Source organism: Haliaeetus leucocephalus, unplaced genomic scaffold (assembly GCF_000737465.1).
Source record: "Haliaeetus leucocephalus isolate CR32 unplaced genomic scaffold, Haliaeetus_leucocephalus-4.0 Scaffold173, whole genome shotgun sequence".
In the NCBI taxonomy this organism is placed as follows: domain Eukaryota; kingdom Metazoa; phylum Chordata; class Aves; order Accipitriformes; family Accipitridae; genus Haliaeetus; species Haliaeetus leucocephalus.
Window position 1 is genome coordinate 13475868 of NW_010972609.1, and position 25176 is coordinate 13501043.

General features: G+C 37.6%; 1 protein-coding gene across 1 annotated transcript in view; it reads right to left on the reverse strand.

Annotated features, from left to right (window-relative positions):
* Window positions 1-6108: 6108 nt before the first annotated feature.
* The window catches only part of USH1C (Usher syndrome 1C (autosomal recessive, severe)), a 46706-nt gene continuing 27638 nt past the window's right edge, over window positions 6109-25176 (reverse strand). The window contains exons 16-26 of the mRNA XM_010563930.1: window positions 24598-24750; window positions 24103-24219; window positions 21709-21957; window positions 18004-18123; window positions 13722-13784; window positions 9983-10024; window positions 9619-9672; window positions 9372-9471; window positions 7871-7980; window positions 7109-7164; window positions 6109-6208 (exon numbers count right to left, since the gene is read on the reverse strand). Coding sequence (XP_010562232.1) covers window positions 6109-6208; window positions 7109-7164; window positions 7871-7980; window positions 9372-9471; window positions 9619-9672; window positions 9983-10024; window positions 13722-13784; window positions 18004-18123; window positions 21709-21957; window positions 24103-24219; window positions 24598-24750 — 1164 coding nt within the window. The remainder of the gene's footprint in view (window positions 6209-7108; window positions 7165-7870; window positions 7981-9371; window positions 9472-9618; window positions 9673-9982; window positions 10025-13721; window positions 13785-18003; window positions 18124-21708; window positions 21958-24102; window positions 24220-24597; window positions 24751-25176) is intronic.

A 25176-nucleotide genomic window follows, 5' to 3' on the forward strand; every position in this document is an offset into this window, starting at 1 on the left:
CGGAGTCTCAGTCCCACTTCTTGCTAAAGCATCCAAAACTGCTTAGTGGAAAGGCAGAGGGAAGGGAACAAAAACTCAGAGTAAAGTAATTTGAAAATTTTTGGGGGGTGGGGGTAGCTTTACATAAAGAATAACTGTTGGCAACTTTCCCTCTCACTTCCCTGTTGTTTAGAAAAGTCCTTGTCCTCAGAAAAGCTGTCTGATTTCTATCTAACTCAGTTTATGTTGGGAGGGTCTCAGTCTTTCTCTGCCAAACTTTCTTTTAAGCACCAAATAAAAAACCTCTGTTATAGCTATTGAAGACTAATGGGTTCTACTGATGTCTGGAACAGAAATGGTGAGAAAAGATAAGAGGAGGACAAGCCAAGAAAATGGGCGGGGGGGCTGGCAGGAGGAATAACCTTTAAAGATTATTTGAGAAAATGAAGAGGAACCAAAATTCAGTATGAATACTGAATACTAGAACCTCAATATTAACAATAATAACTTTCTATAATAAGCATCTCCAGGGCTTAGGCATCCTTTGCCTTCAGGTTTTGACTTCAGGCCCCAATCCAGCAAAGCCCTTAAACCTGAGTAGTATTAATGAACTCAACCTATGTCAATGGGATTGGCTCATAAGCTTAAATTTAAGCATGTACTTAAGTGCTTTGCTGGATCAGAGCCTTGCTTGTTCTAGTCAATGGTTACCTTACAAGTGGGAAGTGTCTATCAAGCAAAATTACCTTACAGATGTGTAAGGGAAATCCATTGCTAATCATGCAGCAGGTTTTGTGATACTGGATGAAGCAGCTATCTGCCATGCGTCAGACTCCACATTTTTTCCATGTAGACAAACAGTCCCAGTTGAATACCAGCCACTCAGACTTAAGTATCCAAAAGCTGCCAGTCTGCAGTGTACTTGTTCGAAATTAATTCCTTAAAACTTCCTTCCAGTGGTTGTTACACTAATAGTTTAGCACCTTCATTGGACATTATCATACACATCCAGCATCACAGTGCTTTTGTTTCTTACCCGTAATCCATGATCCTCCCAAAGCTGAACATGCTTCACATTTCAAAAAGTTCCTTTCTAGATCTTACTGCTTTTCCTATGTCTGTCTCCACTTCCTCTTTCATCTTAGATGCTTTCAGTGGAGATCAAATATAGCCCAAGTTTCCTTGTTGTAAATATAGATAGACCCTGAGCCCCAAAGTGCTGTACTATTATCTGTTTCCTCCAATAATGCAGCAAATGCAGACCTACTAATAGAGCAAGAAGTATTCCCACAGAGGCCCCAGTATTCCAGCAGAGGCAAACTTTTTGCTACCTTCCTTAGGAAGAAGGAAAGACAGCATCCTAGTCAATCTCCATGAAAACAGTTTGCATGACTTGTGAGCAGCCCACCTGGAGCCTCTTAAGATTTCAAGTCTGCGAAAAGGGAAGTCTGGATTCTGCTCCAGAAATTTCTGAAGGTCAGAAAAAACAGAAAACCCCTGAGAATAAGAACAACAGCAAAAGATAGAATGAATGGGCAGATGGTCAGAAAAACACTGGAGGACAAACTTAGTATCAGGATCAAACACTTATTAGCTTTTTGTAAATTGATAATAAGGTATTTTAGACTCATCTGATCTATAATCCTATGGGTCAGGTCCTTACAGGTAAAACGCTGGCTTTTCTACACTAGATCTGGTCCTTAGATGGTGTAAAGTTTGTTCACGTCAGCACAGATCCCAGGGGGACATTTCTTTGGTGAGAGGTGGCTAAGAATTCCACAGCAGCTATCCTGAGTCTGACCCTGCTTCATCAAATTCAACATATAGCTAAAACATACAGAAAACATGTATCAGCTATTGTGTACCAAGCTCCTTACAACCAGATATGTCCTTTGATGTGGAACCATGGTTTTCAATCCTGTTTTTAAGGTAAGAACATTTTCTAACAACTTATTTATAGTCAGAGGTTATATCTCGTATTTGTGAAATACTGAGGTTATCCGTACATGTGTGCTACTCAAATTGATTTAAAAAAATCTCATTGGTTTGTGTACACATATACACCTGTCCTTTATGTATGTAAATTTTTTTATGAATAGAGCATTTTTTAAAAAATCATAACTTCTTTGAAACACACTTACAAGTTTTAAGAGATGCCATGGTCATATGATAAACAATGGCTAAATTAGGAATTCTTAAAGTAGCAGAATGGCAGTAATAAATAGATCAAAGACTTCCCTATGGTAATATCCATATGATTAATAAACAACAATATTTCCTATCCTGTAATGCATGTCATGGTTCTGATATATAAGGTTTCACATTTTTTGCCTGCACACAGGCACGCACAGGCTCACAGAGCAGATGTGAAAGTCACAAGTCTCTAATGTAATTCATGCTCCAGTTCAGCAACTGTGAGGGTATGCTGAAGACAACGCTGTGACTAACATGGACAAGAAATTCCTGAGAGAATAAGAATGACTGTTAACAGTTCTGAGAAACTCTTCCTCTGGGTTATTATCCCATAGAGAGAGATAGTGGGTTTTAACGGTCTTAACCAAACAAACAGCTCTGAGAAACTAGACATATTCCCTCTGAGATTACAGTGAATGAAAAACAAAAAACCATCTTATGTTAAAAGTGGTTTGAAGCATTCATGATACTCTCAGTGAAGTACTTGGACTTCTTCCTGCTTTGTGCATCAGGTCAGAGTTTCCATACTCCCAAAGGAAACTAAACATTGGCTGAAAAAAAGAGAAAGTCCCATTTACCCTTACTGTTATCTTTTCACAGCTGGCTTGATTGAACAGGGGTGAGGCATGGGCACATGTAGTGACCATTACAGCAACCAGAAAACAATGCAGTAGCAACTCAAACAGGTGCACCTGTTTAAATGATTTACATCTGGGACACTGCTCACACACATCAAAGTAACTGAAAGGGAAGTTGCTTGAAAACTCTATGTTCTTGTAGCATTCTCCATCTCCTTAAGGTAGCTGGCAAGTGAAAGATGTGATCCAGTCCCAGGGCACTGAAAGCCAGAAATAAAGTAAAACACTACCTAACTAATGGCTTAAGATCATTTCAAGATTTCAGAAATGTCAGCCTCCTTTTTTCTCACACCACCTACTTACATTGCCTAAAGCAACTCTGCTGTCCTAACACAGGTTAAACACACAAAGAAACACTATCTTATATACATGAAGTAACGAGCAGTAACTATTTCTTCAACTGCCTCTCATGCAATTCAAGCTGTATCAAAGCAAATCAAGTTAACAGGGTAGATGGGGAGAAGAAAGATAGTTTTGTGACTAAGAAGCATGGCTACAACTCAACTGTTGGTACTCCCACAGATTTGCCAGCTCAGTCTTCTGTGCTCCTTTTGTCTTTGAAAAAATAACAGCAGTAAAAATATTTCTAGTATTTAGGTTTTCTGCGTTACGTTTCCTAGTGTGCTGAGACAGTGATTGGCACAATCAAGCACTGGTTGCAGACTGAAGTTCATTACTGGTGCATTACTGTGGCACTCTATTTGCTGGTACATAGCATCAGAGCATCCCTTAAGACAACATTTGATAGCATCACTCATCTATCTGCGTTGTCATACAGTCCAGATGGTTGCGATATGTAGGCAACTGGGAACCAGAGCAGCAGGAGTACATCCTGCTGCAATTTTCCCTCTGGTGCTAATCTTGATGCATTTAGATCAGTCTGTTGGTTAGAAAGTCTACAGCTCTGGCTTGATGCACCCAAAGACCTAGCAAACTAAATAAACTGGAGCAGCTGCACTCAGTAGCTTGCCAACTATCAAATGACCAGATTTGCCCACAAAAACTCAGTAAAAGATTACTGCAGCTCAGCTGAGTGACAATCCCCTACCATGCAGCGTGAATTTTCTTTTGAACTCCACAAGGATGGCATTGTTGCAAATGGGTCTGTTATTAAAGATCAACTCAGAAATCTGTGTACTTGAGCAGATTAACTATTACTATGATGTACAAAGCCAGAGGCAAAGAGGAAACAAGACTTATTCCATTTGGCAAATGCAATTTTATTTCTGGATTAGTTGTAAGAATTAAAATTTTAAACATTCTATCATGTGTACCCTGCCAGACGCATTAATTGGCATACTGCAACAATACTGCAAATGAAGAAAGTCAACATAATTAATCATCTCTGTATAAGTACAGAGTTCTCAGGAACATAACAGTTATTTTTCTGTGTTACAGAAAGGAGGGTTTCCAAACTTTGAAGAGGCGAGACTTCAGTGGGAATTTGATAAGCCAAAAAACTATAAACTGGCTTTCATTAGTCCAGGTAAGAAGAATCTAAACACAATATGAAAAACAGAACACAAACTGACAGATACAAGAAGGAAGGAAGACAAAGACATTTCTAAGGAGGTATCTTGATAAAATAAAGAAATTACTGAGTCTGTGACTGTAACCATACTTAGTTAAAGCCAGGTTAGTATAGATTTTATAGTCTTGAGGAATTTACTCAAACAGAAGATATAGTCACCAAGAGCAAAATGTTACACTTGCTGACTTCCTGTACAGTTTAGTCACGTATATAGCCTCACTGACAACAAAGTACATAGCTGCAAACTGTGAATCACACCCAAATTTTCCACCCATGACTATATGAGGGAGTAATTTTTGCCACCAATACAAATACTCAGTGGTATAACTGGACTAATTGCTAGCTATTTACTTTGCTGGTAGAGAAGATTCTTTATACTATATAAGCATCACCAAAATTATTCCTTACGCTAGCACTCATGGTGTTACTGGTTCTTCCACCAGCAGGGTTTTTATAGTCAAAACAACTCACAACTGAGCAACAGAAATGGACACCAAGAGAGCTACAAGAATATGAGTGAGAACAGAAGTTACCTATATACATTCCCATTTCCCCAGGAAAAATCACTATGTGTGGAGTAAAAATATAATCCTTTTCACACCCAAACTGGCCTGTGAACGTGTAATCACAAGTGTTGCATGTGGGAACAGACATCTGTGTTCTATCTTCATTTGTCATTTTGGTGTCTATTTCCAGGAAAATTGGAAGATAATTTTCAAAATTTGGCCCCCAAAAATAGCAAAAAATAGATTGAGTTCTCACAAACCAAACCATACTCACTGGCAGTCCTTCTCAATGATTTTGCAAAAATTTCTTGCTGTATATGTGTAGAATGATTTGAAATTACTCTAATTACCTGAAGAATCTTAAGTCTCTAGTTCAATTTACAGGTCTGATTGCTCATATTTCTTTCAGATAAAGATGCATTTCATGTGGTTATTGATTCCCTATTAATTTATAGAGCAGCAGGTTCCTGCAGGGGAAAGACTTCATTTCTCCAGTATAGCCTTCTTTAGAAGAATGTCCTGCAGGAAAAAAGAGAGATAGTGAAACAGATGCTGTTAGCTGTAGTGCAATTTTTAGTCTTTCTGGTAAGCACAATTTTATATAACTGGATCTCTGTGGCGTCATTTTGATTTGTACTGTAAGTAGTAATTGAGAAGACCACAAATACCCACATGCAACAAGAAATTTTACCTCGGTTCTTCTAGAGATCTATGACTGTTCTTAGAAGTAATTACAGAATAGAGAAACCATACACAGTAAACTGAGTTTGTGACACAAGGATAATTTTGGGACAAACCCATTGTATAGTGACAAATTAACACAGGCAAACTTCAGTGAAAACCAAACAGTCATGAATACTTGTTTACAGGCACACTATCATATAATACAAATGGAAACTTGTTCTTTGGACAAGCCTTAACAAGGAAGTAAAAAGCCACAGCAGTGGTCCACAGATAAGGAAAAAAAAATTAGATTAATCCTACTTCTTTAGGCAGGGCCTATTTATTTTATAGTCTGGCAGATGATAAACGAATTCTGCAGGGGACATCTAAGGGACATTCTGAAGTAGAAACTAAATACTTGTATTTTAATAGGACAGGCATGGCAAAAGCCCAAAGAACACTCCAGCATGCCAGGAACAAAAGCAAGCGTGGCATGCAATGCACAGGCAGGCACATGCTGAAAAAATAACGCAGCCTCACAATGGACAGTCATGTTAACTCAGGTCTGGCTATTCACCATGAGGGAACACTGCAGTGGCTACAGCTGCAGGAGATACCCTTGTCTGTACACGGGTGCACTGCCTTCAAAAACCTTTCTGTGTGTGTTGGGACTGACTGCTGATGAGGGAATAGTAGGGCTAAATATACAGGATATGAAAACAAAAGCAACAGTGACAGTTATTTCCTTGCTTGTTAGTTTATGCACAGGTATTAAACAAAATTTTACAGCAATCTTCAGTTGGTGTTAGTCAGTAAAACTATACTGATTTACAGCAACTAATACTCTAGTATTCTACATAGAACAAGAGTCCGGGTTAACAGTGACTACAAAACTCTCCTCTGCCATTTTACATAGTAATAAGAATATCTTCAAATCTTTTCATTCAGTCAAGCTAGAAAACATTGGTCTTGCTTTTGTAACTCTTTGTCCAAAGTAAAGCAAGTTGTATTGACTTGATACCTCTATCACACTAAGCCATGGATTCTTCTGTTTCACACCTATGCTGATTATCTTTAAAAAAAGGACTCTGTGAACACCACAAATTGCCAAGACACCCAGATCACTTCGCTCTTTTGAAAATTTTACATTTACGTTGGCTTAGACAAGGATAGTGACTGCGATCTAACTAAAAAAACCCAAACAAAACAGAATTAAATGTCTAGTTGTGATGAAGAATGCTTATTGGCATTTGTTTCCTCAAATTATGATTCATGGGACCATAGTAAATGATCCAGACTGAAGTAAGTAATTTCTAAAAAAAAAAAAAAACACCCCCCAAATCCTCAAACTTTAAACCAAAAGTATGAGTGCGTAGTCATGTACAACCAATTCTGAGAATCACCATTTTGAAGAGTCTGGGAACCACTGCTGTAATGTGTGATAGCTACTTATAACTATCAAATTAGCAACCATGTGACGCAGGTTATGTAGTTCACAAGAAGTAAATACTTGAAATACGTCTGATGAAAAAAGCAAACTGTATAGACTATTGTTACTAGCCTTTTAATTCCCAGAGAAAGAAAGCTTATGCACTTACATTTCATCATTGTATTCCTTTGGAGGTGATGCCGCAATGACTAAGTCAATCCAATCCTGAAAAAGAAATGCACAGGCAAACATGTGCTGCTAAATACTGCTTTTAGAGATGGTTAGTGGACCACCATGGAATATCAGATACAGGATCAGGAAGGCAATCTATTCCTGGAAAACCACAGAGAGCAGCAGAAAGATATCTATTAAAGAGTTCTATAGGAAGACCATTTCAAGATCGAGCTTTTTGATTTGTATCCTGAAATTAAAGAAAAATCTACTGGTCTTGCAACGACCTTTTAAAAATCATTTTTCTAAGAATCATCCTGTATTTGGTCATGTTAGCAATTAATACAGTTCTTGCTGAGAAAACTGTAGCTGTAGTGCAGTGTTACTTGTACATTAAGAAATCAAAGATAAGATAATCTATTATCATAAAATTCCAATCAGCTTGCAAGTAATTTTCAACATCAAAGAGAGATTCTACAGATAAATGTACTATAAACACTCAGAATGTAATGTGTTTAAATACTAATCTTGACAAATGACTAAACACCATGAACTTTCACAGTAAATTACATGCATGATTTTCAGAGATGCTATATGCCAATATCTTCTGCAGATTTCAGCTCACTTTGGTAGTATGTGGCATATCTGTCACTTTTGATGTTTGCAACCTTAATTGTGTTGACGTGACAATGTCATGAAAGAAAAGTATACCTCATATGAGCGTTATAGGTAGAATGAAGAAGTATTCCAGGTTACTTACCCCACCCATGTTCCAAGCTTTTGCTAGTGTTGCCTGTGCTTCTGCCAGCCTGCTGTCAATTAATATCTTGCCATTTACAGCTAGTATTTCATCCCCTTTCACTATGCCTCCTGGTGAAAAGACCAATATAGTATACATAAACGTAAGCAAAAAAAATTCTGTGGGTCTTTTCTGTCCTGTTTTATGCAGCAATGAGTATAATGAAAAGTGTCTTCACTAGATGTGAAGGCTTACACTAAAAATTGACATAAACAAGGAACTTTGCTACAGGCAAAAGCTAAAGGAATTTTCAGGCATGGAAAAGCCACACTGATCTCTTATTGATCATGAGCAGTAAGAAACTAGTTCAGTAAGATTTTCCATAGTAGCAGTTTGCCTGTCTGGGTAATCCATGTATACAGTCTACAAACTGGGGTTGATTGTAGGCTGTTACTACTATGAAAATGGCAGCATTACTTAAAAGACCTAAAAGGTATAAGTGGCATTTGTCAAGGGTTTGCAGAACTGTCATTCCTTTGCAAAAGTCTGTGTAATGTTTAGTCCTTAGAACTGATTTTGACTTGCTAATCTGGAATGAAGCACAACCAACTAACTGGGATTGTATTTGAAGAGGGGAAAGCACAGATGGGAAGGGGACAGCCTTAGCTATACAAGACCCTCACTACAGTGAAGAGTCAAAGAGAAGCAGAGTACTTGAGAGATCAAGTGGCTGAGACGTTTTCACAGCAGGAGTGACTTGAAGTTAGGTGCAGGTTGGGACAAGGTCAGCAAAGACAACATAAGGAGATACTGTCCTGTCTGTCTACCTGGTCATTGCCAGAGTTCTCAAGGAAAGGATGGAGATACTGGCCACCAGGAGCAAAGCCTGGACGTGTTGGTATGCACATTCTTCTGCCTTCCAGAGAGCTAAGCTGTTACCCAGAAGGCTCTGGCCTTTAGTGGGATTTTGGGAGTAAAGCCAGGTGTTATACAAAACAAATTACTATTGAAAGTAGCATTAAGAAGAAAACTAAGCAGTGTAGTGTAGCCATGGTCAGGTGATTGCTTTGCACATGGAAGTACTACAAATGTCATTGTTTGGAAATTGTGAAATAATGGAGACCATATGCTGCTTTCCTTAATTAACATAATACACCAGAGAATCAGCTGCTGGTTTTTTTTTTTTATATCAGACCGGAAAAATGGGAGTCCTTATTAATAGAACAGCTCTACATTTTCAGGCCACATAATTGAAAATTCTGTAATGATAGAAATACAGCAGCAATGACCATTTCTTCTTAAACACTATTTATAAATTTTACATCATTATTAATTTAAGCAGCACCCTTCAAACCATGATCCTCTCTCTGAGCTGCCCTTAGAACTGAGACAGAACTTGGCTGCCTTGGACAATCCAAGTGTGCTTCTCAGTACTAGGCATAGCTATGAAGTCAGCCAATAACTCTCAGTCAGCATAAGGAGCCACTCTGCAGCAGCATTCAAATTCCTCATTGTTACTCACCATGTTTGTCTGCAGCACCACCCTCATAGATGGCAGACACAACTATCTTTCCAACTGGAGAATCAATTCCTCCCTCAACTGCGAGGTCTAATGATCCTTCCTATTAAAAAAGAGGTTTAGTTCAGAAAAGGCTGTTAATTTTTGCCATCAACAGGAACTTAATCTTTCCTTCTTCCCAGTAAATGGGACTGTACGTGAAATGCTCACATGAACCCTTTAAATATCAATCAAATAATATAGTATTTACCTTTTTAATTCGTAATAGCCGTACATCTTTTCCCATAATCTGCTCTGGGGTAAACTATGAAAAAGATGTAGTGATTAGTCATTTCCACCTTGGAAACACAAAACAATTAGGCTGATCTATGTAGTTTATGGGAGAAAAGGGACCTTTCCCTCCTCCAAAATAGTGTTAGCAGAGGATCAGAACACCAGATAATCTTTTCCCCTAAGAAAGCTCCTTTTTAACATGACTAGAAAAGACAAATACACAAGCCCCAGCAAACCAACAAGCAAGAATCTTACACCCTTCCAGCCCTCAAAATCAAGGATGCGTTTTTTCTAGTGTATTTCATATTAAACAGTGAGACATATTTGAATTCTCTCCTTACCATTGAATATGGATCAAAATCTTCCAAATATTTCTGGAAGCCCTGAGAATAAAACAATACTTAATTGTGAAAACATTAGACTCATGCACACACTTAATACACAAATTCCATTTTCTTTATTAGTGAGAGAACATGTTAGTCTATAAGCTATGAAAGAAGACAGTAAATGGAGAAGAGCACAGAAAGGCAGCAACAGTCCATCCTGACAGTCAAAAGACGTTTCAAAATCTTATGACAGATCAGCGGTTTGAGCTGGTCATACTATGGAGCAGTTTTGAGGAACAGTTTACCACTCTGTCAGCTCCGCAGTTTCTCTCTACACCTGACAGAACAGAAACAAATCTTGAAAGCATCACAGGCAGCTATGTTCTGCCACACTCTTCTGAACAATGTTTCTGGGGAGTATCACCATGTTGGGCACTATCTAACACAGGCAGAAGTGACAGGCTCCAATTCACCTGTCAGCAACACTACTCCATAGTGTCTGGGTTGTAGGACCCTCTTCCAGCCCCATTCTCTCCTCCTTTCCACAGAGTTTCAGAGAGTTGGCTCCATACCACAAGCAAACACAGGACAACAACCAATTTTGTTTTCATATGGTTCTGTGGAGGACTTAAAAGTTTTGGCAGGGAGTGTCTGAAATGGGGAAGATAATATTGCAGTTAGGTAAAGCAAGATTTAAGCTTTGAGAGGACTCATACCTTCTTAAACTTTCAAAACCTCGTGCCTTACCCTTGTCAGACCAACACTGCAGGGAAAAAGCAGGAGTTACGTTTTCTGCAAAGATGAGAGTTCCTGAGTCAGCAATCAGGAATCAACGGTGTTTGGGTGGTGGTTTCTTGTGGAGGATTAGTCGTTATCAGGTGAGACTGTGTGAGCAATGCTGGAGATTTATAAAAACTCTGCGCTTATTCTGCATGTTAATGTAAGGACTATGCGGACTTAACAGAAATCTTTACTGAGGTATCTACATGCTGCATCGCTCTTGTGACTTCAAGCTGCAATAACCTGGGGATATGAGAATAACACAGAACCACACAACCCTTTGCTGACACAGCAGGCAAGCCAAAATCTGATGCAGACCAGTAGTTCAGTGTGGGATCAAGTTTTATATATGCATTATTGCCCTCTTTTCTACTGGATCCATCTGATGACAAAGTCTATTCTACTCTCAGACTCAGCTAAGCCTTTTTCCACTTGTAAATCAAATGCACAGCTTAAGGTTCCTCTGGTATCTTTAAGGGTTGGCTGTTAAATGACAAAGTTGCAGCAGAAAACACTAATGCCTCCTGCTGTTATCATCTTTATCATCTCTCTCAGTTGCCTAATTTTGACATGACTATGAATGATCCTCTGGGGTCAGATCTCATCCTTACCACCACTACTTCTGACAAAGTCAGTGAGCAGTACTACACAGCTCTGCATTAGCAGACCCTCAAATGTACAACAGTGCTGCCCATTTGTCTAACCACACTTACACAGACCATGCAATAGTAATGCTGATGACTCTTGGATTGACTGGCAGTATTACACACAGGCATACTGAATTGTACAGTGTGAACCCTGGCTTTCCTGCAGGCTGCCTCTCCCTTTACCCTTCCCCTGAGGTCAGAAGACTAACTTAAGCAAATCATGTCCTCGTTCTGTGTTTCTTCTGAGACAGAAGAAACACTTGCAAGGATTGAAGCATGACTTCGTCTCCCCAGGCTCCAGAGAGCTAAATCATCAGGGCACAACTGCAGAACTTCTGCTTACTGCCACAAGCGGGTGTTTTTTGTAGGGAAGTACGTATTAAAAGCATCTTTTGGGAATAGGATCATGATAGATGTTATTTAGCATTTAAATTAGTATGGGTTGCATTACATTTGTTAATCGCTACCTTTGAGGAACTAAATAAATGGGAATTTGATCACAGACTTCAGCGAGGGTAGAATTTCATCCCGGGGAAAAACCCAATCATTCATTCATTTACAAAGTTTAGTAAAACTATTTGTAGTATTAATACAACTGTAAGAGAAACATTTTACAATGACAGCTACTTAAACAACTAATAGTTTGAATAGCTGAATTTGTACTGACTTTCGGAATCATGGCTGAAGTAGACATCTATGTTCTTGGAGCAAGCAACTTAGAGGAAAGGACTCCAATCTCAGCCAAGCCACTAATTCATTATGTAATCTAAAGGAAGTCATTGAACTCTCTTTGTCCCAGGTCGCCCTCATGAAAAACAGATGTTGCCCTTGAAGAAAGTTTTCCTGGGAAAATAATTTTTAAACAGAACCCCCCCCCTCCACTAAACCCCACAACAAAAAACCTGCAAGCAAAGTGACATGATCTGGATCCAATAATGTACAAATAGAGCTATGATACAATGAAGACATCCACTGAACTGTAAATAAATCTTCCCAGAAATGGGCATCATAAATTCAGAGAGTAGAGAGCGCAATCCATATCCAAGCAGGGACCAATAGACCAAGCAACACTGAGTGAAAACACAGTGCTAAGCCCACCCTCTCACTACTCAGGACATCTCAGGTGAAAGAGTGAAGACCATTCTAATCCTTTCTTGACTTACAGTGATATTCATAGGACTGCACATAAGTAGAATGTGGAACATTAAAATGTTTAATTGCACTGAAACAACTGTCTGGACTTCTAGATGAAAGGTAAAGCTACTACTTAAAGAAAAAAACCACAAACACAAGCACCTAAGCCAATGGTACTGCTCACTGAAGTTTCTAGCATCAATAGTCAATAGCAATTGAGACTTAACTGAAATAAACAAAAAAAGAACTGAAAGAGAAACCTATGACTAGATTTAACTATTTTTTCCAAAAAACACATTTGCTAAGAAAACAACTATTATATATACAGAACATACTAACATACAGTGGCAACTGAACAATCTCAAAGTTTCATTTATCTTAGTCAAATTCAGTTTTCCTTTCTAGATCTAGATTGAAACTGATCAAAAGAAGAAAAAAAAAATCAATTATTGATCTTAATGGTTTACCACTCAAAAGCTCACACTGTGAGCTCACAACTGTGCACCAACATATAACATGGCAATGCATCTGACTTAGCTTGCATTAATGGTGTTTTGCACAGAAACTGACACCTTTAACAGCAGCAGAGAAGTTAAGCAAGAAGTTCACTTCTTCAAGAGAACATCTATTGAACCACCAGTCAACAAAAGAGGATGAGACAAAAACTTCATCACTGACAGAGGGAAGCAATAAAAGTAGTAACACAACAGAAATACCCTACAGAATACAGAAAGGTTATATGAATAAGTGCTTTCCACCACCAGTTCCTCTGATTTCCTACTAATAACTATGTTATGATAATAGCTCTATTTGTTAAACTAAAAATATTTTATTACTGAAAGCATTGCAACTGGAGACTAAAAGAAACAAGGAAATCTTAGGAATAGAAAAAAAAAATGCCAGTATCAGATCAGTTATCAGTGTTCAACTATCTTAAAGATTGCACTAAGCATATAAATAGTTACAGATGGTTCAACCTGAAGGATTTACTGTCCTCTCACTCTTCATCTGTCTAGACGAGCAGGAGCCACAGGCACACACTGAAAGTTTACAAAGACTAGCAGTTTTCATGCACTAGGGCTGTCTTGCACCTCTGTTTTAGAAACTGAGCAACAGGATTAGAAAGGAAAGTTTTAAATCTATGACCAGCCAAAACAAGAAGTACCACACGAAATACGAAAATGTTATTTTACTTGGTTTTTGTTAGATCTAAATGATGAATTGTAAACCACCATCCGTTTAAACATCTCTTGTGGCTGCAAAAGAAAGAAAATTGCCAAACCAGATATTAACTTTTTGCTGTTAATAACTATCACCTACTCACAAATAAACTCACTGCTTTTCTTGCACGTCTAGGGACCAAATCACACTTGCACACTTGTTAGTGCTTGTTCCCTATACCATTTCAAAATGAGAGAACACACACAGTGAAACAGTACTGAATACAAAGAGGAAAGAATTCTAGAGAAACTACATAAATAATGCACATTTCCATACCACAAGATTTCTTAAAAATATTTTTCCATGACTCCTTTTATCCCTAATTTCTACAGAACAGTTCTGAGGTCTCTTCTCCATGATTTTGAAAAAAATAACTGAAAAAACCCACATGGACAAAGTGCTAGACAAGTAATTTCCAAAATATTGAAAAGTCATGATAAATATATATTACACATTTAAGATTTGCTCTCCTACCATGGATTTCCTATACTGAAAGGTGAATTTCATTATTAAGTTCCTCATGAAGTTGATAAGCTGAAAGAAAAGATATGTGTATTTGGGCTCATCCTGAAAGAAGCAATTACTTAAATATCAATTACCAGTACAGGTTCATTCTACTTAAAGAAAAATTCCTTCTGAATTTAAATTGACTTATTTCTGAGTGGTCTTGCTTCAATTTCGATATCTACAAGTAATTTCACAATACTGATAACTACTGGATTTTTTTTTAATTGTGTTGGGCTTCAGTGATTTTAATCCCATATTGATTCTGTATTTCTTTTGCTTCCAGTGCATTAACAAAATGGTACACTGTAGTTTGGAATCACTTAAAACACAGAACCTCTTATTATGTTACAAAAATTTCCAAAAATCAAATGGGCTAAAAAAACCCCCAAAACCCCAACCTTATACACCCCTTACAACTCTCCAGCCTCCATTCAAAACCCTGCATCAAATCAGGTAATGTATTTGAGTCTTCTGAAACAAGAACAACTTTCTACAGATTAAACTATGGTATTTACATTTCCAAACTCAATTTGCTTTAAAACAAATTACTATATATCAGTTTCACTACTGATTCTATCAGTGTCCTATAGTCATACCATTACTTGGAAAAACATATCTTTTCCCAAGTTGATGAGAGATTTGTTGTCTGCATTTAATTAATACAATGACAGAGTTTTTTGTCTTGAGGGACTTTTGGGCAAGCCTGGCAAGATTTTCCAGAAAACTCTTCAGGCCCTCTCTAGCCACTTAGAAAAAAATTTCCTTTTCAACACAGACGGTTTTGGTATAGCTGTGACCAATAATAACTGAAATTTCCAGTCACAGCACATCTTGCCACACAGTATCTAAGCACCTGTCTCAGGTCCCTTGACTGCAGTCCTGCAGAATCAGGCTTCAAATCTTGCAAATTAGAGGAAAGCTTAAACGTTCATTCTTCCTTTTAGAAATGCTGCATCCAGCCACAAAGCAGTGAGGGAGGAAAAATCTTTAGTAGCAGCAAGCGCATCAAAGTTTTCTAACTCACACACCAGGATGTTTGTGATAGTTGGGATAGCAGAGGCTAATGTCCATGTTGGTTTTACTTCTCTGAAAACCCTACCACTAAATCATAACAATCCTCTCCTGCTCTCTGAGCCAAAATTTAATTAGCTTTGCCACGAGTGTATTCCAATTCACTCTAGTACAGCAGATACAAACAATTCACACTGATTTTGACCCAGAGCAACCCTCAGCATTCAAGGCCACACTCAAAGTTTAATCCTCACCCATCATTTTCCTATTTATAAGTGAGAACAATTTCATTTTCATGAACTGTTGAAAGACCTGGGAATTGTGACCTGAATTCAGTTAATATGAAGACTTAAGTCACAACAGACACTTCACTGTTCCTATCTGGCCCAACTACCTTCCAGGTAACAGGAATATTTTACCCATTCTTGCATGTTTAATTTATTCTTATGTTCATGCTTTTCAGCTGCTTTATTAGTAAATTGCTCGAGTATAGGCTCACTTGATTAACTGTTTGAATCAAGTAAATCCATCAAGATCAGTTTCTAGAGTTTGGTACTCTGGACAGCTAAATTCAGATAAAAACAAGGTAGAAGAAATTATGTGTGTTATGTCATATTAAGACATAAAGACTAGAGTTCTGTAATGTGTGTGAAATCTAACAAGACAAGAAATAGGGTAGCAAAAGATACTTTTCCTTTGGTGATACCCCCCTTCACTAAAAGAAGCCAAACCGGTCCTGTACCTGAACCATTGACTTAAATAAGGACCCCTCTGCAAACAAACAAAAAGCATTCCTTCTGCATGAAATCAAATTATAATTCTTACACATTTCTGGAGACAGGCAAGTACCTTCTTGTCTGTTTCGTCATGCACTGGCCTTTTCATTTTTTAACTAACAGAAGTAGACTCCCACTTCACTTTGGTACCCATAGAAGTGTTACTCCACATACTACTGTGACTTCTTTGTAGCTCTGTGCTGCATTAAAGTCATAAATGGAAGTAAGAGGTAACAGGTCTACAAAACCAATTTAAAGACTGATGTTTCTCTCAAAGTCCTATCAGAATATTGCTCCCACTGAAACTGTGATCTTCCAACTAACATAAGGCAATTTGGGAATGAAGATGATTGACATCTGAAACATTTTAGCAGACTTGTGATTTGGAAAATGTGCATGCATGCATAACAAATCATAGAAATTTCCCTATGGAGGTGGATCTTATTGCCAATTTCTCAAACTAATTGTAAGCAGTTACAAAAGAAAAAAAAAACCCAAACCAAACAACCAACATTTTCAATTTGTACCAAGACCGTCTGATCACACATAAGGGTATTATCAGTTTTGCAGACTAGTTTACATTTGCACACTAGGCATTTATTTTCAAGAGCTAGATTATATTAACTGCAGAATATGATTTTACTCTGTTCACTCCTCCCCTAAGGAATTTCATATTGCTTAGAGATGCTGAATTACTGAACACAATCAAAATGAAAGCTCCAATGCATACAACTGAAGGAAATATCTACGCTGGGGGTATTTGAATTTATTTTTAGCTCATGTAGCCTTCTCTTGAGCAACTTATAAAAACTGCTTTCATTTATCATTTCAATCCATTTATAATATAGAAGTTTCAAGATGACTACATCTGTGGGAAAACTGGTTACTAAGTACCACTTAAATTTGTTCAAACTGTAACAGGGAAAAAAAAGGAACAAGAGTATCTAAATTTTTAAAGCAGAAAATGACAAAAAAAATCCATCGCACTTTAATGAAAAACAGCTAGGAATATTACACGCATCATTTACTGTCAGATACAGCATAAGCTTGTACTTAAATAAATGAAATGCAAATGTGATGGTTTTTTCCATCACTTAGAAAGCTCACCTGTTGCAATACACTGTCTTGCTTATATAAATGTATATATACACACGTGCATATAACAGACACACAACTCTAATTCTAACACCATAAATCATGATGACCCTCAAGAATAAATACTACTAATTGGTCCGCCACCTATTTTGGATGAATTTTCAGGGCTGTCACTTGGGAGTTATTACCTGTCAGAGCAGTATTTATCTTTTTTTTTTTTTTCAGTACGCTTTGGCTTACTTTCCCTTATATACCACAACTCCTGAAGAAGCTACATGGTTGGTCCTAAAATACTTAACCTAAGAGTTTTTTTCTTCATTTACATTTGAAATAGAAATGGAAAAAAAATAAGAAAAAGAATCTGATTGTGAGTCAACTTTGCAGGAACACTGCATGACCAGTGTATCGGAGTCTAAGATATGACAACACATTTTTTTTTCCTCTGGAAATGAAATGATGAGATACATATCTACATTTCAAGTATGGTCATGACTATTTACAAAGGAAAAATACAGTGTAGTTAATTTTTACTATTTAATTTCTGACAAATGAATTCAGAATTTATAAAAATAAAAACCAGCATGTGAATAAATGAAAAATAGCATCTACAGAGTCTAAGGCTCTACACTGTTCTGGAATTATGCACCCCTGTATAAAAATTGTCACTAAAAGTGACTTCTAGATAATGGGGGTGGGGGGGTGGGGAAGGAAAAATACCCTTTTGTACTTACCATTAGTGATCGCTTGACAATCTACATGAATTTTAGTTAGCAGAAGATGAGACAAGAACTGATTCTTTGAGTACAAGTCAAGAACAAATCCCATAGTACTACAGCACTCGGAAAAAGAACAATAAAAGGCTTACCAGGGCCTCTGATTTGATTGTTGGCCTGACCATAAAGTTTGGGTCAGGATGCAGCATGACAGGTTTAGAGACTATTGGTACCCCTGGAGGTCGTTGGGTAGGTGGACTTGGAGCAAGCTGCTATGGGGTTAATTTAAGAAAATTACAATTCACAACGTAATTTGTGCAAATCCATCATTTCATCAAGATGCCTCAATTCTAATAGTTTATGGTAATCAATTTAATGACACTAATACAACAAAAGGCTTACAGAATTATCTTAACTAAGACTTAAAAAGTCAACAAGCCAAAACATAATTTCTCTTGCATCCAGATAGTAGCTTTTTCCCCTAAACTTTGACTTCACCACCAAGATTATGGAAAAATCTCATCCCTGCTTTTGGCATTTATCCTGTAAAGGCAATGAACTTAATGAGAAACTACAGGAAAAAAAAATAATGCTTAAGTTGAGTATAAGAACATAGTGAACCTGAAATGAGATTTTAACTAATCTATGGCTAAACAGATCTTTTAAGATGAAATTCACCAGGACTGCAGCAATCAGCTTTCCGTAAAGAATTTCAAGCTAACTTATCTTGACTTAAGAGCAAGGGTTAGTTACACTAATTACCTATCCTTGACTGTACAAAGTACAGATACCCAGAGGCATCTAAGACCTAATCATCCAGCACGTACTAACCCGGTTGTACACTTCTTACTCAGTCAAAACTCCCGCTGACGTCAAGCATAGTTTTATTCAAGTTCAAAACTGAGCCCTGTGGGTTTAGTTTCTGACTTAACCCCAGCAACTCTCAGCACACTCTTGTCAATGTTTCTCATAGGAAATGTGATGTATTCCAGATATCATTCATATAGTACAAGCTGTATCCTCTGAAATTATTTGAATTGCTTCCAGCAAATTAGTTAAGCCATGTTGTTGTTTTTTTTTAAAGGGGAGTTTTTGGAGTGGGGTTTTTTGTTGTTGTTGTTGTTGGGTTTTGTTTGTCTTTTTTTTTCCCTCCTTTTTTAAATAATTTAAGAAAAAACTTTTGGAAACAGATCTTTCAAAGTCCCTGTGGATATCCCTCAATGAACGTTGTTCCACACTGCAAAATGTATCGTATCATTAAGCTTTCTGATCTTAGAAGAATGAGCAGGTTCACAGATATCAACTTGTTAAAGTTGCACGAGAACCAGATGATTTCTTCTGCAGTTGCACAGTTTAGAGACAGTCTTTTCTAGAGTGCGTCAGAATGGGCAAACCTGACATCCAGCCATCTTGAATCAAAATCAGTGCAAAGAATTATCAAACAAATGTTGGTTCTTCTGAGAAGCTTCCTTCTTAGCACCCATTATGTTTAAAATATAGTTTGGTCCTAGTTCCTTTTGGTTGTCTTGGCAGAAGAACAAAGTATATGCTCCATGATATACAGATATCCAGATATCCAAACATGGACTGTATGTTGCTGAAGTGTTGAAATATGAAGTCCTCAGACCATATAGGAGTCAATTCCACTACCTGGTATTAGGTTATCTTGTTACAGAGCAATGGATCCACAGGCATGAATGCAAGTGCTGAATTTTAAATAAATAAGCCATGCAGAGTCAAACCCTTGGCATTTCCTTGACATTAGCATTACATAGGAACTTCATAGAACTACAGTCATTATTAACAGTATATGACATACCAGCGGATTGCTTGACACAGAAGATACTTTGCCGCCGTGGGAGGTGTTTCTTACAACCTAAACAGTAACAGACTTAGTACTGGGTTCATATGAAGTATATAGCTAATAATAGTTTTGAGAAACAGATCAATTTATACCAGATATTTTAACAGTTAGTTGTCAAGAATGTATTTGACAGTATTTCATTCCTTTTTGGCTGGTATTTGTTCAAGCTGAATTTAAAATTAAATGATCGGGGTGGGGACGGGGACGGGACCCACCAACTTAGCAACATAGAGATTTACTGGTTTGATTAATTTTAGAAAAGTACACTTATGGGACAACAACAGTTGTCTTATTTTTTGCTTTAGCACGCATAAACACAAGATATTTAATCACTGACATCAAATAAACACATTGCTTCTGCTTATCTGTGGTGTTAAAAACCCACTTTTTAAAAAGCAGCAAGGATAAATTGCCCAGCTTCTGATTTTTCTTCCATTTCTGAAACCACATCAGAAATATTGTCTACTTACAAACAAAGCAGCTTTGGCTCAGTATTAATATTTACTAAGACTTAGTTCTTTCCTCATATACACTAATTATATTCAGTGAAAAATGACTTAGCATTTTTGAAGGCTAGGTCTTCTTTTGTTGTTGTTACTTGATGTATTTTTCTTTAATTATTAATGTCTTTTCTCTAACATATCTAGCAGTGAAAAACTGCCAGAAACATATTTTATAATATATGGGTTTGGGGTCAGATCCAGTATGGCAGTTCCTATATTACTTCTTTTATCTGAATATTTTCTATTAGCGTTAGGAGAACGTATTTCTCCTCTGAATGCTAGCACTTTGTACACTTGTGTCATTTCACATCATTTTTATTTCACAAATAACTTGGGAAACCTGTTATCCATAAGAACATCTGACATCTCCATTTCAGTGGATCTAGCATATCCTTGGCACTTCAAACATAATAAAGGACATAGATTGAGCACTATCAGAGGTCTACTTAAGCTTATAAGAAGAGATTTGTAGTTCACATTAGGGCAATTATTCACATAGAAATAATCTGCAAGTTTCCCCTGAAAAGTGATGAATTTGCATATCCTTCCCCACCCAACCAGAATCATGCAAACATAAAGCCTATTATTTCCAAGCAAACATGCAAAAAAAAAAAAAATTAAAAAATTAAATCCAACAATGCAGTCAGTCAATCCATGCAGAAAACTGTGCAGGAAAGAAGTGACCGTATGGGATCCTCTTCTGCTGTTCGAAACAAATAAGAATCTTTTGCCACAAAAATGAGTACGTGAATCCCACTACAGTGCTTAGCAAAGGGAATTATGATGCAACAGCCGCCATTTCTCTCCTAAAGTGAGATCTGGCACAACATTTCTTATATTTGATCCTCTTTTGGACTGAGATTGTAATAAGGAGAAAGTCAGAACATTTTCTCAAAGAAATCCCTAACTCCTCTGTGTGCAGAAAAAGTCAAACCTGATTATCAGCTCTTGTTCATTTAAAAGTATTTTACTGGTAATTTATACAGTGTTGATATTTTAAAAGTTTGAGCTTCTGATTTTAAGCTAATTTTTTTTGTCCACACTTTTAACCTAACAAATCAGTTTGATGACATTTAAAACACTTTCACAAGTCATTTTCACTACAGAGATATTTTTGTCAACTGTGAGCTAATCTGCTGCCTGCCATTGCTTTTTTTTTTTTAATCTTTAAACACTCAAGTCCAAATTGTCTTTTTAGCTGATACATTCTGCCCAAGATACCTGCATGTGGTAGGGTTACAATGTACATAGGGAGGAGAGAGCATAGCCCTCTGGACTTAAATTAAAAAAAACAACAAAACAAAAAAACCCAACAACCACCTATCTCTGGACTGCATTCACTACTATGAAGCATTGAAACCATTCCTTCTTTTAACATTGCATATGGCAGATAGGTAGATCCAGTGGATAAAGTGGGTGATGGAGCAGGGGAGGAAAGCCAGGCAGGGGAATGGAAAAGGTGCATGCATCTGAACAGATCATGAGGTCACCTGGGAAGCTGGTGTTACTGCCAGGGCTGGACCTCTTGAAAGTGGAACATTTGATGTAGGAAGCAGATGAGCTGATGATGCTGGAGTAACAGTGGGGGGTGGTAGCGGAGGCGGTGCGACACGTTGTTTAGGCTTGTCAACTTCATCTAAGTTTATATCATCAAGATCTGTGGTATGAAGCTGCAGGCCACCAGCAAAACGCTGCATTGATGTGGCCGAAGGAGAAGCGGAAGGACGTCCACTTGCCAACTATGTGCAACAGAAAAGAAATCTGCCTTAACAGTTCATCTGCCTGCAACAGCTCTGAAGAAATCAGTGGCAAATCTTAGGAACATCACTCAGCCTAACTGCTCCTGCACAGGAAGCTCCTGGCTTCTCCCACACAGAATATACATAAACTTTTTCTCTGAAAGCCATTTTAAAAGCACTTTACTTCTAAACTGGAAAGAAAACTGGAGTGCTGTGACACTAGGCTTGGCTGTTGGGGCAGGGGGGATGACACACAAGAAAACCCCTCAAAAGACAACCAGAAAACCCCAACTGCATGGAGTCTTCAGAAGGTAAAATCATAGGACAAATCACAGATAACACAACTCTTGCCTCTCTAGCTCTTATGAAGAGAAAGCAAGAATTGCTCCTTGCAAAGGTGATTATATAAAAGGAAAGTAATTGAAGAAGGGCCCTGAAATTCCACGCCATTTAAGAAGGGAAAGGGGCTAAAGTCTGGGGTAAACATAACGAGACATTAATACACGTGAGAAAAGTAAGCTTAAGCAGCTATCAAAACAAAAAGTTTAGGGTGCTATGAAATTCAGATCCTCAGGAGGTTCTGGACCTTCTAATTTCTGTTAATCAACACCAGATGCATGGTGGGGCTAACAAACTCCAGAGTTTGAACATAACGAGCAGCTCTCCCAAAAAATAAGGTTGTGTGTGCAAAGAAGGATTCTACATATGCTGTTAGAGTGGCTAACTTTTCTTTTATCAGTGAACAAACTGAAGTATTTAAGAAAATCCAGTTGATACTCTTTCATTTTGCTATTTTGTAGACTCAGCAGAGGAAATATTTGAGACGAGCTGTCCTACAGACACATGCATCTCAGTCTAATATGACAATACTTCCCTCAGGTAGGTATCTCTGTTGACATTCTTTGGGATCTCCTTATCTGCCATACTCACCCCTTGGTACTAAAAAACAGGTATTTCATTGGCAGAGGTCAAGAGATCTTGACCACTCTTATACTCAAGCAGCAGTTCAAGCCTGTAGTACCTGAATATTGTTCAGCTGCATTTATCTCTCAGAAGCATTTTGGTTTTGCTTTATGTGAGTTTAACTGCTTAGGTAGTTTTGTAGAATTGTAATAGCATATTTATATGTAATGTAATGTAACAGAAGAATTGATGGAGCAAATACAACAGAGTGCTTGTCTTAAATCAGGGTAGAGCTCTGGAAATACAACAGTGATTTTAATCTTTAATGTTCCCTTTTACTTTACAAAGTAAGTGGGACAAAGACCTACCAGAACAGAGGCAGCCAAAATCAGGTAGCGAGAGAAAACTCAGCATAATCATTCCACTGTCCTAGAGACCTGCACTGAAAGAGCCACATGGATCTGAGCCTGAGATCAGGAAGAACAGAAGACCAGCTGCTTTTTTCAGAGCAGCTCCACATTGACCTGAAGGAAATTCATGCAAGAGTGTTCCCCAAGGGTCGTCTTTGTGGTTGCAATTTCTCGGGGATCCCAGGGGAGTTCAACAGATTGCAGTGTTCCTCTTGAAAGCAGCTGTGCTTGGAAGAGAGCCAGAGCAGCAGGATGGTGGGAAAGCCTCACTCCACATCTAGAACCATCGGGCTCTAAGGCACAATCACTATCTGCAACTCTCTTCGTTTAAGGGGACTATTTAAAAAACAAAACCGAACCCTGTTATTTGGGAGTTTCTTATCTTTGTCATTTTCTTAACCTGTAGCTTTATTCCATGCAACACAAGGAAGCATCCAAGAGCCCATCGTCAATGATGTTCTTATTTTCATCGGATACTAAAAAAATATGGCTGGGTATTCTAGTTTCAGTTTTATTGTTGGTAGTACATCCCACCTAGGCCAAACAGCTCACAAGCCAATAAAACCATTAATTTTGTGGTGATAATATACTTAAAAAGGACAAAATAAAACCAGTTCATTAAAATTAAAAAAAAAATCTCAATAAAATATAGGAACAGCAAATTATATAGATTGTAATTTATCAATTACTGACATTTTTTTCCCCTCTTAGAATGAAGGCTGAGAGGGAAAGGTCAAAACAGACTTTTCTCTGGTAAAAACCTGTTGCTTTTAGGACACAACTACTGAGTTATTTAGAGCTCATGCAATATATGGAGAAGCCAGAATTTTACCTCAGGAGACTCATTCTCCACAGAGGAAATCTGTTCTAACCGTGTCTGACAAAGTCTTTCCACCCAGTGCTGCACCTTTTCTGATTCTTCCAGGTCTTCTCGTTCTGTCTCAGATACCTTAACCATAACATCAGTGCATGAAAAAAGGTTATAGGTACAGTTACAATATAAAATGTTTCAAAAGTATGAAATGCCATTTCAATTAGTTTTAAAACTAATAATGCTTTTGAGAATGATTTCCTATTCTGCTGTCTTTCATTAAATTCATCACTACACATGGACACTCATTAACTGCAGAGGTATCTTCATTCGGGCAAAAACTGACTGTAGAAACAAGCAAACGTGGGAACAGAGTTCTGCAGTGAAACAGCAATTTTTTAAAACTTCATTATCTTTGAAATAATTAAACAAGTGTCCTGCTAAGATAATTGCACTAAAGATTCAGCTCATTTTCTTTCAATATAATTTTGCACTTCATAGGAGAACACAACATACCTCTTGTACGAGACGATTTATTTTCAGTTGTTTTTCTTTCTCCAACATTCCTTCTTTCTCTTTGGCAAGTTTTTGCTCAAACTCCATTTCCTTTTTATTCTTCCTCTGTTCACACAGACTGTCACTTTTTGACTTCTTTCGCTCTTTCCCTTTCTGGGAAGTTTTGGTGGTTTCTTTTTTTTTTTTTTTTTTTTTTTTTTTTTTTTTTTACTTAAGCAGATTTTTACATCAGCTAAAGACACGGCAAACTTCAAGCTTGGTACATGAGTGCCTGCCTTGAAAATATAATTAGTCTGTGCAAGTATGGGGATGGTCTTTTAAAAGAAAATCCAAAGTCCATTTCCCCAGCAATTTGCAGGAAACTCAACCTTATTTGGAGTGCTTGTGGACATTAACGTAAGTTAGACAAGATCAGACAGCTCAACTCTTTTGCTCCTCTGCAAAGTTACAACATTAGGGCACAAAGGCCCAGTAGAAAACTTTGAATATTCAAACAATTTTGGTTAGGTCTTGATTTGCCATCACTCTATTCTGGCATTTTTATCTAAATACAAGACTGACTGCTTTCAGGTGACAGAT